This window comes from Ailuropoda melanoleuca, chromosome 15 (genome assembly GCF_002007445.2).
Source record: "Ailuropoda melanoleuca isolate Jingjing chromosome 15, ASM200744v2, whole genome shotgun sequence".
NCBI lineage: Eukaryota > Metazoa > Chordata > Mammalia > Carnivora > Ursidae > Ailuropoda > Ailuropoda melanoleuca.
The window spans coordinates 19,687,106-19,705,101 of NC_048232.1; the positions used below are offsets into that span (position 1 = coordinate 19,687,106).

At 36.3% G+C, this 17,996-nt stretch overlaps 2 protein-coding genes across 19 annotated transcripts in view; one reads left to right on the forward strand and one right to left on the reverse strand.

Annotated features, from left to right (window-relative positions):
- MLLT10 (MLLT10 histone lysine methyltransferase DOT1L cofactor) overlaps positions 1–17,996 on the forward strand; it is a 242,357-nt gene that overhangs the window by 155,440 nt on the left and 68,921 nt on the right. The window lies entirely within an intron of this gene.
- LOC105238297 (60S ribosomal protein L31-like) lies at positions 12,652–13,044 on the reverse strand. The gene has a single exon (XM_034644102.1). It carries the CDS (start codon positions 13,024–13,026, stop codon positions 12,652–12,654), a length of 375 nt encoding a protein of 124 aa, XP_034499993.1. The 5' UTR covers positions 13,027–13,044.

The following is a 17,996-nucleotide window of genomic DNA, read 5'->3' on the forward strand; positions in this document are numbered from 1 at the left end:
GATGATGAGAGGTGTGAGATGATGAGAGGTGTGAGAGAAAGAGAGGATCCGAAGAAGTGTTCAATGGTATTGGCCCAGATAACTAGAAGGAGTGGAATTGCTGTTAACAAAGATGGGAAAGGCTGTGGGTGTGGTAGGTTGAGGGAAGGATGAAGAATTCAGTTTTGGATATGGTATTTGTGTTCTTCCGCTGTCAGAACAAATTTAGCAGTTTAAAACAATATAAACCTATTATGTTCCTGTTCTGTAGGCCAGAAGGCTGGGTGGGCTCAGCTGATTACTCTGGGTCTCTCAAAGGTGAAGTCAAGGTGTTGGATGGCCTGGGTTCTCACCTGGGAGCAAGTGCTTCTAAGCTCATTCAGGTGGTTAGATTTATGCGCATTTCCTTTCTGGCTTTCAGCTGGGGTCTGCCCTTAGGTTCTAGAGGCTCTCTTCAGTCCTTGCACATGTGTCTCTCCATTTCAGAGCTAGCAGTGGCTTGTTGAATCCTTCCTACCCTTGGAGTCTCTCTGACTTCTGCTGCATCTCTTCTGCTTCTGGCCAGAGAAAGTTCTCTTCTTTTAAGGGTTCATGAGATTAGATTGGGCCTACCTGAAAAATCTGGGGTACTTTTTTCGTTTTAAAGTATGTAACCTTAGTTACATTAGCAAAGGCCCTTTTGCCATTAACATAACATATCACGGCTTGCAGTGGTTAGGATGTGGACATCTTGGCAGGGCTTTTCTGCCTACATTAGGGTTGAGATATTTATTAGACATCCAAGGAGAAATGTTAATTAGCCAGTGGCATGCATAGTAGGGCATTTGGGAAAGAGGTCCAGACTTTGGATATAAGTTTGGCAGTTGTATCTTTATAGCGTTTACTTTAAGCTGTAAGAGTGGGTGCCATGGAGGAGTGAGTGCAGGTAGGGAGGAGAAGAGGTCTTAGGAAGCCCTACGGCTGCCAGTGTGGAAAGAAGGGGGACATAGTAAACAAGACTGAGAAGAAGAGGCTAGGGTTTGGAAGAAAGCCAAGAGGATGTGAATACGCTGGAAGCCAAGTTAAAGAAAAAAAGAAGTTAACCGTGTCATGATGATATGAAGACTAGCTGTTGTATTGAGTTATATGATGACCTGAAAGTTCTAGTTTGAACTTTTTAAAATGTTAAAAATGGAAACATGAAGTATGTACACCTTTTTCTCTGATTCCTTTCACTCAGCATAAGTATTTTGAGATTTATCCATGTTGTGTGTATCAGTAGCTTATTTCTTTTTAGTGCTGACTACTTTCTATTATGTGGGCAGAACCGTAATAATGATCCATTCAGTAATTGATGGACATTGAGATTGTTTTCCAGTTTTTGACTATTAAATAAAGCTACTGGGAACATGGTGCAAATCTTTATACAGACAGATTTTTCTTGTGTAAATACCAAGGAGTGGAATAACTAGGTCACATGGTAAGTGCATCCTTAAATTTTTTAAGACACTATCCCACTATTTTCCAAAATGGATGGACCATTCAACAATTCTGCCAGCCGTGTACCAGAGTTCCTATTCCTCTAGATTCTCTGCAACACTTGGTATGATCAGTCATTTTAATTTTAGCATTTCTAGTGGGTATGCAGTAATTTCTCATTGTGGTTTCAGTTTGCATTTCTTTAATGACTACATTATGTTGAACATCTTTCCATGTGCATATTTGACATTTCTTTATTTTCTTTGGTGAAGGTCTGCTCAGATCTGTCCACCACTTGCCCTTTTTTATTGGCTTTTTTTTCCCTTAATACTACATTTTATGAGCCAGTATGTGTTCTGGATGCAAGTCCTTTATCAGATACAATATTTTTGCAGGTATTTTTCCCACTTAGTGGCTTAAACAGACTTTTTTCTTTTTTTTCTTTTTTTCTTTTTTAGGGTAGACTCCATGTCCAATATGGAGCCCATTGCAGGGCCTGAACCCATGGCCCCAACATTAATTAAATGTTCACTATATACATTTTTAAATATGTTTTCTTCTGGAAGTTTTATATTTTTATGTTTCACATTTAGATCTGTGATCCATTTTGTGTTCAATTTTGCATATAATGTGAGTTATACATCAAAGTCCACTTATTGAATGACTTATCTATTGAATTATAGATATCCAGTTTTTCTAGACCTACATATGGGACAGACTGTCCTTTCTCCACTGAATTGCCTTTACCCACATTTGTTGAAACCCATCTGACCATATGTGTATCAGTTCTCCATTGATCTGTTTGTCCGTTTTTACATTTAATACCACACTATCTTGATTACTGTAGCTTTATAATAACCAGTTAGGTCAGGTGGGATCCATCTTCCAATTTTGTTCTTTTCTTTCAAAGTCATCGTGGCTATTCTGTGTTCTGTTTTTATGTGAATCTTAGAATCAGATTGTCAAGTCGTAGAAATAAAACTGCCTGTATTTTGATTTAAACTGTTTTGAGTCTACAAATCATTTTGAGGGAGAATTGATGTCTTAACAATATTGAATATTCTGATTCATGAAAAGAGTGCATCTCTTCTTTTTATTTAAGTCTTAGCATCAGGGATGCAGGTTTTGTACATCTTTTTTCAGCTCTGTTCCTAAATATTTGATGTTTTTTGATGCTATTATCTTTTTTTTTAAATGTCAATTTCTGATTGTTCTAGACATAGAGATACATTTTTAAATTTTTTTGTGTTTATCTGGCGTCTTGCAAACTTGCTGAAAATTTATTTCCTGTAGCTTAATTGATGCCATGGGATTTTCTTCATAGATGATCTGGCAACTACTAATAAGGTAGTTGTACTTTATCCTTTCTGATCTGCCCCTTATTTATTATTATACTGTTAAATATAAGTGGTGAGAGTGGTGAGTATCTTTGGTTCGTTGTTGATATTTGGGGGGAAGTAATTTTTTTTTTTCTTGAAGATCTTATTTATTTTAGAGATAGGGAGAACATGAGCGGGGTTGGGGGTGGTAGAGGGAGAGGGAGAGAATCTTAAGCAGGCTCCACTGCCAGCACAGAGCCCCATGAGAGGGGCTCAGTCTTATGACCCTGAGGTCATGACCTGAGCCAAAATCAAGAATCCCACGCTTAACCAGCGTTATATATGATGTTTAGGAAGTTTCCTTCTGTTCCTAATTTGCTGACAGTTTTTATCAGCCACGGATATTAGATTTTGTCAGATAATTTTTCTACATATTTTGAGAGATTGATATGATAGTTTTTTTTCTTTTTTTAATCTGTTAATGTGGTGAAGTACATTGATCTCCTCCCCCCCCCCCCCCCCCGTTAAGGCAAACTTGCGTTCCTGGGGCGCCTGGGTGGCACAGCGGTTAAGCATCTGCCTTTGGCTCAGGGCGTGATCCCGGCGTTATGGGATTGAGCCCCACGTCAGGCTCCTCCGCTGTGAGCCTGCTTCTTCCTCTCCCACTCCCCCTGCTTGTGTTCCCTCTCTCGCTGGCTGTCTCTATCTCTGTGGAATAAATAAATAAAATCTTAAAAAAAAAAAAAACTTGCGTTCCTGGGATAAATCCCACTTGGCCTTGGTATATTATCATTTTTATATATTATTGAATTCAGCTTTTTAAAATAAAGGAATTTTTACATCTGTCGTTTTTTCTTTTCTTTTTCTTTTTCTTTTTCTTTTCCTTTTTTTTTTTTTTTAAGTTTTCATTTATTTTGAGAGAGAGAGAGAGTGTGTGCACGTGAGTCTGGGGAGGGGCAGAGGCAGAGGGAGAGAGAGAATTTCAAGCAGACTCCAAGCCGAGCTCGGAATCTGAATCAGGGCTTGATCTCATGACCCTGAGGTCATGACGTGAGCTGAAGTCAAGAGTCAAACCTTTAACTGAGCCACCCAGGCACTCCTGTAGTCTTTGGGTTTGGTTACAATAATGCTGGCCTCAGAATGAGTTGCCAAATGTGTATTCTTGTTCAGTTTTCTGGAGGACTTTGGCTAGATTTGGTATTATTTTTTAATGTTTGGTAGAACTTAAAGCCATCTGGGCATAGAGTTTTCCTTGGGAAGGTTTTCAAAGTATCATTTCATTTCTTTAGTAGATAGAGGACTATTTAGGTTATCTGTTTCTTCTTGAGGTACCTTTGGCAATTTGTATTTTTTCTAATCTAGGCTGGCTTGTGGTTTTGATTTTATTGATCTTAAATTATTAGCTTTTGTATTCATTGATTTTCTCAATTGATCTAAACGTTTTGTATTTTAGTTTTCAGTTGTTTTAGTTTTACTGCTCTGATTTTATTTTTTCCTTCCTGCTTCTTACTTTAGGGTTACTCCATTCTTCTTTTTCTAGTTTTTTAAGGTGTAAGATGATAGTATTTATTTGAGGCCTTTCTTTTTTCCGATAATAGGCAGTTTTTAAAAAAAATTAATAAACTTTAAAATTAATTTTTAGAGGTATTATCTATTCAGTAAGAATGGAAACATGCTTTCTAGTTTAGAACCTGCAAATAATACGTTTTGCATTGACATTTTCATAAATACTCAATTTTGAGAATTTGTAAGTAAATTTGTGCATTTCCATTTTTAGGAATTGAACACCCAAAGGAGGTTCCCACACACAGAAATAAAGAAGGAATAGATAAATGGGTAGATTTAAGTGCTGCGTGGGTGGGGAAATTTTGCCTGGCAATTGAGTGGCAGACCATTAGCTCCTTTTTTTTTTTTTTAATGCCGCTTATTTGAACTTAAACCAAAACAAAACCAGTTCATCTATTTTCTTTTTCTTTTTTTTTTAAAAGATTTTATTTATTTATTTGACAGAGATAGAGACAGCCAGTGAGAGAGGGAACACAAGCAGGGGGAGTGGGAGAGGAAGAAGCGGCTCATAGCAGAGGAGCCTGATGTGGGGCGCGATCCCATAATGCCGGGATCACGCGCTGAGCGAAGGCAGACGCTTAATCGCTGTGCCACCCAGGCGCCCCAGTTCATCTATTTTCTTCACACTCCCCACCTCCTCCCTTGCCTCCGGCAACCACTAATTTTTATTTTTTAGAGGAGTTTTAGATTCACGGCAAAATTGAGTGGAAAGTATAGAGATTTCTAATGTACCCTTTATCACCGCACATACACATCTTCCCCTGCTGTCAGAGTGGTACATTTATTATAAGCTGTGAACCTACACTGAAACATCATTATTGCCCAAAGTCCGTAGTTGACATTAGGGTTCACTCGGTGTGTATGTTGTAGTCTGTGGGTTTTTACAAATATTTAATGACATGGTATCCTACAGAATAGTTTCACTACCCTGAAAATTCTGTGTTCTGCCTGTTTATTCCCCCTTCTTGTCAAGCCCAACAACCGCTAATCTTTTTACTATCTCCATAGTTTTACCTTTTCTAAAATGTTATATATAGTTGGAATCATAAGTATATAGATTATTCAGATTGACTTCTTTAATGTACTAACATGCCTTAAAGTTTCCTCCATGTCTTTTTTTTTTTTCTTAAAGATTTTATTTATTTATTTGACAGAGAGAGAAACAGCCAGCGAGAGAGGGAACACAAGCAGGGGGAGTGGGAGAGGAAGAAGCAGGTTCCCAGCGTAGAAGCCTGATGTGGGGCTCGATCCCAGGACCCCAGGATCACGCCCTGAGCTGAAGGCAGACGCTTAACGACTGAGCCACCCAGGCGCCCCTCCTCCATGTCTTTAAAAAAAAAAAAAAACATTTTAAGACATTATATTAGAGCAGTTTCAGGTTCATAGCAAAATTGAAAGGAAGGTGCTGAGATATCCCGTATATCCCCTATTTCCACACGTATATAGCCTCCCCTATTACCAGCACCCCTCTGCAAAGTGGTAAATTTGTTACTATCAGTGAACCTACATTGACACATAATTATCACCCAAAGTTCATAGTTCCTATTAGGAATCACTCTTGGTGTTGTGTGTTCTTTGGGTTGGGTACATGTATAATGACATGTGTCCACCATGATAGTATCATACAGAACATCACTGCCCGAAATATCCTCTGTTTTCCAACTATTCATCCCTCCCACCCTCCAGCCCCTGGCAGCCGCTGATCTTTTTACTGTGCATACTTTCGCCTTTTTCAAAATGTCATATAGTTGGAATCTTATAGTATGTACCCTTTTCCGGCTTTTTTCACTTAGTAATATGCATTTAAGATTCTTCCATGTCTTTCCAAGGCTTGATAACTGATTTCTTTCTAGGACTGAATAATGCTTCATTGACTGGATATACCACAGTTTATTTATCTATTTACCTACAAAAGGACATCTTGGTTGCTTCCAAGTTTTGGTAATTATGAGTAAACATCTGTGTTTAGGCTTTTCACTTCCTTTCGGTAAATACCAAAGAGTGCGATTGTGGAAAATATGGTAGGAGTATGTTTAATTTTGTAAGAAGGTGCCAGACTGTCTTCCAAAGTGGCTGAATCATTTGGCATTCCCATCAGCAATGATTTGAGAATTCCTTGTTCTCTGCATCCTTACCAGCATTTGGTGTTGTCATTGTTCTGGATAGTGGCCATCATACTAGGTGTGTACTGGTATCTCATTGTTTAAATTTTCATTCCTCTGCTGACATAGAATGTGGAGCTTCTTTTCTTGTGCTTGCTTGCTATCTGTATATCTTTGATAAGGTGTCAGGTTTCTGGCCCTTTTTAAAATCAGTTCATTTGTTTTCTTATTGTTGACTCTTAAGTGTTCTTTATATATTTTGGATAACTTTTTTTTTTATCAAATATGTCCGTTTTTTAAATTAGAGTACAGTTGACAATACAATGTTGCATTACTTTCAGCTATACAGCCTAGTGATTCAACAACTCTGTATGTCATGCTATGCTCACTACAAGTGTAGCTACCATCTGTCACCATATGATGCTAGTAAAATGCCATTGATTATATTTCCTGTGCTGTATCTTTTAATTCCCATAACTTACTCTTTCCATAATTGGAAAACTGTATCTTTCACTCCTGTTTATCCATTTTGCTTATCCCCCCATGCCCCTCCTCTTTGGCAACCATCAGTGTGTTCTCTGTATTTATAGGTCTGATTCTGCTTTTTGCTTGCTTATTCTTTTATTTTTTAGATTCTACACATAAGGAAATCATATGGTATTTGTCTTTGTCTGACTTATTTCACTTAGTGTAATAATACCCTGTAGGTTCATCTGTGTTGTTGCAAATGGCAAGTTCTCATCCTTTTATATGGCTGCATAATATTCCACTGTGTATTCCATTCCCCTCCATACATATATATACCACATCTTCTTTATTCATCTATCAGTGGCCACTTGGGTTGCTTCCATATCTTGGCTCTTGTAAATAAAGTTGATGTAAGCATAGGATGTGCATGTATCTTTTCGAACTAGAATTTTTGTTTTCTTTGGGTACTAAATACCCAGTAGTGGAATTACTGGATTATATGGTATTTCTGTTTTTAATTTTTTTTTTGAGGAATAGAAAACTTTATTGTATGTAAGTACAAGGGTTATTTAGTTGTCTTCTGAATTCTATTTTTAGAATTTTAGAATTTTAGAATTTTAGAATTCTTTAGAACTTCCATACTGTTTTCCATTGTGGTTATAACAGTTTACATTCCTACCAACAGAGCATGAAGATTCCTTCTTCTTCCACACCTTTGTCAACACTTGTTATTTCTTGTCCTTTTGATTCTAGCCATTCTAAAAGGTGGGAGGTGATATCTCATTGTTTTTGATTTGCATATTTCCCTAAAGATTACTGATGCTTGGCATCTTTTCATGTGTCTGTTAGCCATATGTGTGTCCTCTTCAGAAAAATGTTTATTCAGATCCTCTGTCCATTTTTCAGTCACTTTTTTTTGGTGTTGAGTTGAATAACTTCTTTATATATTTTCGATATTAACCGCTTGTCAAACATTTCATTGATAGATACACTTATGCAATAGATTACCTTTATGTTTTGTTGATGAGTTCCTTTTGCATAGCTTTTTATTTTGGTGTAGCCCCAATAGTTTATTTTTGCTTTTATCTTCCTTGCCTGAGGAGATGCATCTAGAAAAATGTTTCTATGGCCTATGTTTTCCTCTAGAAATTTTCTGGTTTCAGGTCTCATATTTAGGTCTTTAATCCATGTTGTGAAGCTGTAAATAAACGGTGTCTAGATTCTTTTTTGCATATGCATGTTCAGTTCTGACACTATTGAATAGCCTGTCTTAATTCCATTATATTGCTTTTGCATCTTTGTTAAAAATCAGTTGGGGCACCTGGTGGCTCAGTTGGTTAAGTGCCCAACTCTTGATTTCTGCTCAGGTCAAGCCCCATGTCGGGCTCCTCACTCAGTGGGAAAGTTGGCTTCAGGATTCTCTCTTTCCCTCTGCCCCTGCCACCGCTGCTCTCTCTTTCTCTCCAAAATAAATAAATAAATCTTTTTAAAAAAAAATCAGTTGATTGCATTTATGTGGGTCTGTTTTTGAACTCTTATCAGTTCCGTTGATCTGTTTATTCTTTCAACAGCATTATACTATCTTAATTACTGTAGCTTTAAAGGAAGTCTGAAATTGAGTAATGTTAGTACTTAAACTTTATTCTTGACATTTAATACTGTTTTGGCTATTTCGGTCTTTTGCCTTTTCACATATATGCTTTAGAATCAGTTTGTCAGTAACCACAAATAATTTGCTGGAATTCTGATTGAAATTGTATTGAATCTCGGGATGCCTGGGTGGCTTAGTCAGTTAACTGGCCAACTCTTGATTTCGACGCAGGTCCCAGGATTGAGCCATGCATAGGACTCTGTGCTGAGCCAGGGGTCAGCTTCAGGATTCTCTCTCTTCCTCTGCCCCTAACTCTGCTTGTGGGCATGTGCGCATCCACACACCCGTGCATGCACATGCTCCCTCTCAAATCTTTAAAAAAAAAAGAAGAGATTGTATTAAATCTGCAGATCAAGTTGGGAGGAACTGACATCTTGACAATATTAAGTTTTGCTATGAAGTTGGGATGTATCTTCATTTATTTAGTTCTTTGATTTTGTTCATTGAAGTTTTGTTGTTTTTCTCATATAGACCTTAACCTTATATACATATTGTTAGATTTAAACTTTATTTAATTTTTGGAGCTGGTATTGTAAATGGTATTGTGTCTTTAATTTAAAATTCTACTTGTTCCCTTTTAGTATATATGAAAGCAATTTTTCCTTTCCTTTCCTTTTCTTTTCTCTTTTTTTCTTTCCTTTCCTTTGTTTCCTTTTGTCTTTCTCTTTCTCTTTTTCTCTTTCTCTGTCTTTGTCTTTTTCTTTTCCTTTTTCTTTCCTTTTTCTTTCTTTCACAGAGGGAGAGGGAAAGAGATTATTAAGCAGGCTCCATGCCCAGCCTGACATGGGGCTTGATCGCACAACCCTGAGATCATGACCTGAACTGAAATCAGGAGTTGGATGCTTAACTGACTGAACCATACAGATGCCCCAATTTTTCTTTTTTAATATTAACCTTTTGTTCTGCAGTTTTTACATAATAACTTACTAGTTCCAAGAGGTTTTTGGACTTTCTATATAGACAGTCATGTCTTCTCTGAAAAAAAAAGACACTTTCATTTCTTCCTTCCCAGTCAGTGTATATTTTCTTTTCTTGTCTTTTTAGATAAACTAGGACTTCAGTATGATGTTGAAATGCAGTGGTGAGGGAGGAGTCATCCTTGCTTTGTTCCTGATATTGGTGGGAAACCTGGTTTCTCACCATTAAGCATGTTAGCTTTTTGTACATGTTCTTTACCAAGTTGAGGAAGTTCCCCTTTTATTCCTAGTTTGCTGAGAATTTTTATTTTGAATGGGTGTTATACTTTCTTAATGCTTATTCTTTCCTTTTTTTTTTTTAAGAATTTAATTAATTTATTTAGAGAGAGTGCAAGTAGAGGGAGGGCGGAAGGAGAGGGAGATAGAGAATCCCAAGCAGACTCGGTGCTGAGTGCAGAGCCCAACCGAGATCATTACCAGAGCTGAAATCAGAGTTGGACATTGAACCGACTGAGTCACTCAGGCACCCCAAATGCTTTTTTTGGTAACTATTGATATGACATGATTTTTCTTCTTATCTTGTCAATGTGATGGATTACATTAATTGATTTTTTAATATTGACCCAGCCTTGCATTCCTGGGATAAATCCCACTTGGTTGTGGTATATAATTCTTCTTATAGATTGTTGGATTTGATTTGCTAATATTTTATAGATGATTTCATCTGTTTCTTGAGAGATGTTCTTCTGTTCTTTTCTTTCTTGTGATCTCTTTGTCTGTTTCGGTGTTAGAGTAATATTGGCCGCCTGGCATGAAGTAGGAGGTATTCCCTCATCTTCTGTCTTCTGAACAAGATTGTAGAAAATTGGTATAATTTCTTCTTTAAACGTGTGGTAAAATTTACCAGTGAACCCATCCGGGCCTGGTGCTTTCTGTTATGGAGGATTATTAATAATTGATTCGATTTTTTTTAAGATTTTATTTTTATTTACTTTTATTATTTTTATTTATCTATTTTTAAAAATATTTTATTTATTCATTTGACAGCCAGCGAGAGAGGGAGCACAAGCAGGGGGAATGGGAGAGGAAGAAGCAGGCTTCCAGCAGAGGAGCCTGATGTGGGGCTTGATCCCAGAACGCGGGGATCACGCCCTGAGTAGAAGGCAGACGCTTAACGACTGAGCCACCCAGGCGCCCCCCTAAGATTTTACTTTTAAGTAATCTCTACACCCAACGTGGGGCTTGAACTTCCAACCCAGAGATCAATGTCACATGTTCAAGAGTGAGCCAGGCTCCCCTCAATTTTTTTTAAAGATTTATTTATTTATTTATTTTATTTGAGAGAACGAGCATGCAAATGGGGGGGTGGAGCAGAGGGGGAGGGAGAGAGAGAAACTCAAGCAGAGTCCGCCCTGAGCACAAGGCCTGACATGGGGCTTAATCCCATGACCCTGAGATCATGGTCTGACCTAAAACCAACAGCCCGACGCTCAGCTGACTGTGCCACCCAAGTGCTGCTCCCCAATTTAAAATAGATATAAGCCTATTTACATTGTCTAATTCTTCTTGTGTGAGTTTGGCAGCTTGTATCTTTCAAGAGTTGGTCCATTTCATCTAGGTTATGAAATTTGTGGGCATAGAGTTGTTGATAATACTCCTTGATGATCCTTTTAATGTCTATGGGATCTGTAGTTATGTCCCGTCTTTCATTTCTGGTATTAACAATTTGTGTTCTCTCTCACTTTTCTAAATGTACTGGCCAGAGGTTTTTCAATTTTATCCATCTTTTCAAAGAACCAGCTTTTGGATCTGTTGATTTTTTTTTTCTATTGAGTTCCTTTTTTAATTTCTTTGATTTCTACTTTAGTTTTCATTATTTGCTTTTATTTTGATTTAATTTGCATTTTGTTTCTTGTTTCCTGAAGAGGAAGCTTAGAGTATTGATTTAAGGTCTTTGTTCTTTTCTAATAGATGCATTCACATCATCTCTAAGCACTCTAAGCACTGCTTTTGCTGAATCCCACAAATTTTAGGTTGTATTTTGGTTGTCATTTAGTTAATAATATTTTAGTTAATAATATTTCTCTTGAGCTTTCTTTGACTTGTGTTATGTAGAAGTGTGTTGTTTAATCTAGGCATTCTGGGATTTTCTAGCTATCTTTCTGTTAATTGATTTCTATTTAATTTCATTTTAGTCTGAGAGCACAATTATGTGATCTCTGTTCTTTAAGATTTGTTGAGGTGTGTTTATGGCCCCAAGTGTAGTGTATCTTTTTGGGTTTTTTTAAGATTTTATTTATTTATTTGACAGAGAGACAGCCAGTGAGAGAGGGAACACAAACAGGGGGAGTGGGAGAGGAAGAAGCAGGCTCCCAGCAGAGGAGGGAGCCTGATGCAGGACTCAATCCCAGGACTCTGGGATCACGCCCTGAGCTGAAGGCAGATGCTTAAGGACTGAGCCACCCACGCGCCCCCCCAAGTGTAGTGTATCTTGATGAATGTTTCATGAGAACTTCAGGAGAATATATATTGTGCTGATACTGAATAAAGTAGTCTATGGATATCATTTATATCCAGTTGATTAATTGTGGTGTTTACTTCAGTTATGTCTTTACTGATTTTCTGCCTGGGGGATATGACCATTTCTGAAAGAAGAGTGTTAAAACCTCCATCTCTAAGAGTGGATTCATCTGTTACTCCTTATAGTTCTATCATGTATTTTGATCCTCTGGTGTTAGGCACATACACATTAAGGATTGTTTTGTCTTCTTGCAGTATTGACACCTTTATCATTATGCAGTGTCACTCCTTATTGCTGAAAGCTTTCCTTGCTCTAAAGTCTGTTTTGTCTAAAATTAATTGTCTATTCTCACTTTGTTTTGATTACTGCTAGCATGGTATATCATACTCTAATCATTGATTTTTAATCAATATGTTTTCCTAATTAAAGTGTTTCTTGTAGACAACCAATAGATAAGTTTTGTTTTTGATCCACTAACAATTCTTTTAATTGATGTTTAGACTATGGATACAGTGAGGTTAATATCTAACAAATTTGTTTCTGTTTTCTATTTGTTCCTGTTTTTGTCTTCCGAATGTTTTCTGCTTCTTGGGTTTTTGTTTTTGGTTTTGTTTTGTTTTGTTTTCTTTTCTTTTCTTTTCACTTTTATACTTTATTTGATAATCAGTGATTAGTTCTCATCCACATTAATTGTCTGTAGATTTTTGAAAGTGGTGACCGGTACATAGGTAATCAACATATAGAGCTTGTTTGATGAATCTTCATCCTCGTTACGTTTTCTGGACCACCGCACACAGATACGGTATGGAACATTCCTTTTTCCTTTGGCCCAGACAGCTTTGTTGAGCCTGGTGTCAGTGCGCACATGTGGAATTCCCATCCCCTTCATGGCAGATTTCTGGATCTCTTTGAGTGCATGAGGGGCAAGCTTCTTGAAACCCACTCTCTGGATGCGCTTAGGAATGTTGATGGTGTATTCTCTGGTCACTACCTCGTTGATGGCAGAATGGCCCTTCTTCTTGTCAGCCTTCTTTGCAGGAGCCATTCTGGCAGGCTCTAGTTGGAAGGGGAAGAGCGCAAGGTATGGTGGGAGAGGGAAAGCAGCATTGCAAGTACTGCTTCTGGGGTCCCTCGTGGTGGATGGAAGGGGAGAGGCGAGGCTCTAAGGGTTTTAATTGGGTTTTTTTTTTTAATGATTCCATTTTCTCTTATTTCTTAACATATTAACTTTTTTTCATAGTTGCCCTACTTTGTGCAGTGTATATCTATAGCTAATCCAAGTTTAATTTCAAATAATATTATCCCCCTTCACAATAGTACAGGTACCTTACAATAACAGAATAATCGTAATTCCTCCCTCCCATCTTTTCTGTCGATGCTGTCATTCATTTCACTATCCAAAAGCATACATACGCATATATATGTGTAAGACTATATAATCAAATATATTGTTGCTATCATTTTGAACATTATTGGATTAAGTATAAGAAAAAGTCAAAGTTTTTATTGTGCCTTCATTGATTTTCTGATACTTTTCTTTATGCAAATCCATGTTTCCGACCTATATCATTTCCTTCTTTCTGAAGAACTTCTTTTCACATTTCTTGCAGGGTAGGCTTATTGGCAACAAATTCCCAGTTTTTATTTATCTGAGAGTCTTGTTTTTCACTTTTGAAGGATAATTTTGCAGTGTACAGAATGCTAGTTCTTTTTTTCCCTCCTCTCAAAACTTTGAATATTTCACATCACTCTCTTCTTGCTTGCTTTATTTCTGAGGAGAAGTCAGATGTAATTCTTATCTTTGCTTCTTTATTGGTAAGGCTATTTTCCCTTCCAGCTTCTTTCAGGATTTTTTCTTATATTTTTTTGTTTTTGTGCACTTTGAATATGATATGCCTTGGGTGTGGGTTGTTTGTTTGTTTTGACATTTGTCTTATTTGGTATTCTTAGAGCTTCCTGCATGTCTGGTATAGTTTCTGACACTAATTTGGGACATTCATAGTCATTCATGCTTCAAATGTTACATCTCTTATTTTCTTGTCCCCTTCCCACCCCTCCCACCCCTCATCTCTTCTCTCCTAATTATTTTTATTTTTATTTTTTTTCTAAAGATTTTATTTATTTATTTGACAGAGAGAGACAGTGAGAGAGGGAACACAAGTGAGGGGAGTGTGAGAGGGAGAAGCAGGCTTCCCGCCGAGCAGGGAGCCTGATATGGGGCGCCATCCCAGGACCCTGGGATCATGACCTGAACGGAAGGGAGATGCTTAAAGGCTGAGCCACCCAGGTGTCCCTCTCCTAAGTTTTCTACATCCTGGACCACAGTCTCAGCAGAAGTCTTAACATAGGCATTTAATGCTACACATTTTGTTCTAAGTACCACTCTTTTTTTTTTTTTTTTAAAGATTTTATTTATTTATTCAACAGAGATAGAGACAGCCAGCGAGAGAGGGAACACAAGCAGGGGGAGTGGGAGAGGAAGAAGCAGGCTCACAAGAAGAGCCTGATATGGGGCTCGATCCCACAACGCAGGGATCACGCCCTGAGCCGAAGGCAGACGCCCAACCGCGGTGCCACCCAGGCGCCCCCTAAGTACCACTTCTGAATTTTGATACATTGTATTTTTGTTTTTGTTTAGTTGAACTAGTACCTTGTAGTTTCCTTTTGATTTCTCTTTGATCCATGGGTTATTTAGAAGTGTGTTATTTACTTTTGAAACGTTTGGGGACTTTTCATAATCATCTTGTCACTGATTTCTAATTTAATATCTTTGTGTCATATAATTTCTTTTAAGTTTTTTGAAATTAAAAAAAATGACACAACATGGATTATCTTGTTTAGCTTTCTGTGTGCTCCTGAAAACAGTGTGTATTCACTGTACTCCTATTAAATGGAGTTATTCTGTAACTGTAAGTTAGATCAAGTTGATTTATACTGTTTAAGGTCTCTCTCTGTATGCTTATTTATATATATGTATTTTCTGTGTACTTGTTCAGTTATTGAGAAGAGGATTTAGATCTCTCTTACCGTAGTTATGTATTTCACAATTTCCCCCATTTTCTCTCTTCTGTCGGTTTTGATTTATTTTGAAGGTTTCTTATTAGGCGCAAAAGCATTTTGGATTTTTATATCCCCTTGATGTATAGGTTTCTCTATCCTGGCCATATTCCTTGTTCTGAAATGTATTTTGTTTGATAATACTATTGTGAATTCAGCTTTGTTTTAATTAGTGTTAGATTGATATTTTCTTTCCCACACTTATACTTTTAATATCTTTGTGTCTTTATATTAAAAATGGGTTTCTTTTGGCAGCATATGTATAGTCTTGAGTTTCTTTTTTCAGTATTCTAATCTCTGCCTTTTCTGGGGTGTTTAGTTAATTTACATATAATATGATTATTGATATTGTTGCATTTAAATCTATCATTTGCTAATCTTTTTTCTCGCCTATTTCATCTTTTTTTTCTTTTTCATTGAATATTTTTTATGAATCCATTTTAGCTGGATATTGCATAAGAATATACAATTCAGCAGTTTACTTACTTGCACTTCCACCTTATTGGGGTTTGTGGTGTTTTTGTCATATTTTAAATTTTTACGTATTTCATAAACCTCACAATTGTTACTAATTTGGTTTAAGCCATCTTATAAAGAGATGAAATAATTAAAAAGTCCTTTATATTTACCCATGTAATTACTGTTTCTAGTGTTCCTAATTGGTTTGTTTAGATCCACATTTCCTTTGTTGTTTTCCTTCTGCCTAAAAGACAACCTTCAGCATTTATTGTAGTGTTGCTTCCCTCATGGTTAGTTCTTTTAGCTTTTTTATCTGAATGGCAATTATAGTTGACCTTTGAAGAATGTGGGGGTTAGGACCACCACACAGTAAAAAAAATCTGCATATAACTTTTGACTTACCAAAAACTTAACTTCTAAGAGCCTACTATTGACCTGGAAGTTTTACTGATAACGTAAACGTCAATTAACACATATTTTGCATGTTATATGTATTATATATTGTGTTCTTAAAATAAGCAAGAGAAAAAATGTTATTAAGAAAATCATAAGGAAAAGAAAATAAATTTACAGTGCTAGTCTGTATTTATTGAAAAAAGCTGCGTATAAATGGAGCCATACAGTTCAAACTGGTGTTGTTTATGGGGTCAACTATATTTTGCGTTTGCTTTTTGAAAGATATTTTAGCTCAGTATAGAATTCTAGGTTAATAATTTGTTTCTCTTTGTCTTCTTGTTTTCTAACTTGCATTTTTTTCCATGAGAAATCTGTTTTCGTTTTTATCTTTGTTTCTTAGCGCATAAGCCATCTTTTTTTTTTTTTTAAAACTCACTGGCTGCTTGTATCATATTCTCTTTATTGTTGTTTTTTAATTGTAAGCAATTTGATCATGATGTGTATTCATGGATTTTTCTTCATGTTTCTTGTGCTTAAAGTTAGTTGATCGGGAGGTTTATTGTTTTCATCAGATTTTGTAATTTTTTTCCTGCTCTTGTTACTTAAATTTTTTTTCCATCCTACTTTCCTTTGGGTATTCCAAAAACATGTAAATTATGCTGCTTAACATTGCCCCACAGCTCACTGATCCCCCTCCCCCAGCTCCCTTTTAAAGTCTTCATTCCTTCTATGCTTCATTTTTGAGAGTTGACTGAGTAAAAAATTTCTGGCTTTTATGAGACACTTGAATATTACATAAATTAAAGGATATTTTAGCCAGCATTATTATATTTCGTTGTGCTGGTGGAAGATACAGCTGTTTTTGTTTCTCTTCCCTCTGACTCTTTCTCTTGAATGTGGATTACAGAGCTTTGTAGAATAATCTAAGGCACCATACTTTTGAAAAAGTATTTCTTTGATTAGCCTATTATAGAGTCATTGTTGAATTCTGAGTCTGATTAAAATTTTTTGAAGTTGGGTGTATTTTTTGCTTCAGTGAATGTTATTTAATAGGTACATTGGCATTGCATCTTATCGGAGGACTAATAATTGTAGCTAGCCACAAAACAAAAATCATACGTATTCTAAATATTTATTTTAAAAGAGTCCTTAAGTTGCCTGTAAATCACAATGTAAACCCAAGTATATATACATTTCCTCAGAGACTCTTAATATGACCGAACATGCAGCTTTATCTCTAATGGAAAGGAAAACAAAACAAGACTCTGTTAAGTCAAGTACCAAAGGAAGTAGTTAGTTTGTATTTTATGGGTTAATTTACATGGAAACTGTATATTTTTAAGCACTGGAATTGCTCTCAGAGCAGTGAAATGCTCATACTGTGAGAGTTATTTAGGTTGTGAAACTGAGGAAAGAGCAGATTTGTGGCATTTGGTTATTCATTGTGTCTCTTTCAGCTCCTCCCCACTACCCCCTCCTTTTACCTCTTTTTCCACCTCTTGATTTTGACTGAATTGTGTGTGTGTAATGGAATTCCACAGTCCATATTATTTAAACAGCATATTTTGGAACAGATACTCTTAAATTTACTTAAAAAGGTGGATTTAAGGTTGGAAGTCTCTCTTTGAATAAAACCATATAGAGTTTTTTCCCTCGTTGTTAGGTGTAATTTTTTAAAATAACTGTTAGAATTTTCAACTAAAGCTTAATTTTTTTTCTTGTTAAGAAATCTTTTCATTTTAGAAGATGTCTAAGTTTTTAAAAAATGCTATGGTCTTAGTATAACTTTTGTCACTGAAATTTGCTTAATTTTCATTCATTGCTTTCTTTGTAATACCTTTTCTTCCCTATGCTGTATTTTCATTGGATTTATGGACATACTTATACTTTAGGGGTAAGCAAGGACATTCTTTAAATGAATGGGAAAATTGACCAACCCCGATTTACATTGGTATGTGGAAATGGATAGTATATTTCTGTGTTTGGTTCTCCATCTAGTTTTTTCTTCTTTGCTTATTTGATATATGGACAAAGTACCTGAATAAAGAACCTCACTGTGTTCTCTTTGGATGACTTTTATTTATTTATTTATTTATTTATTTA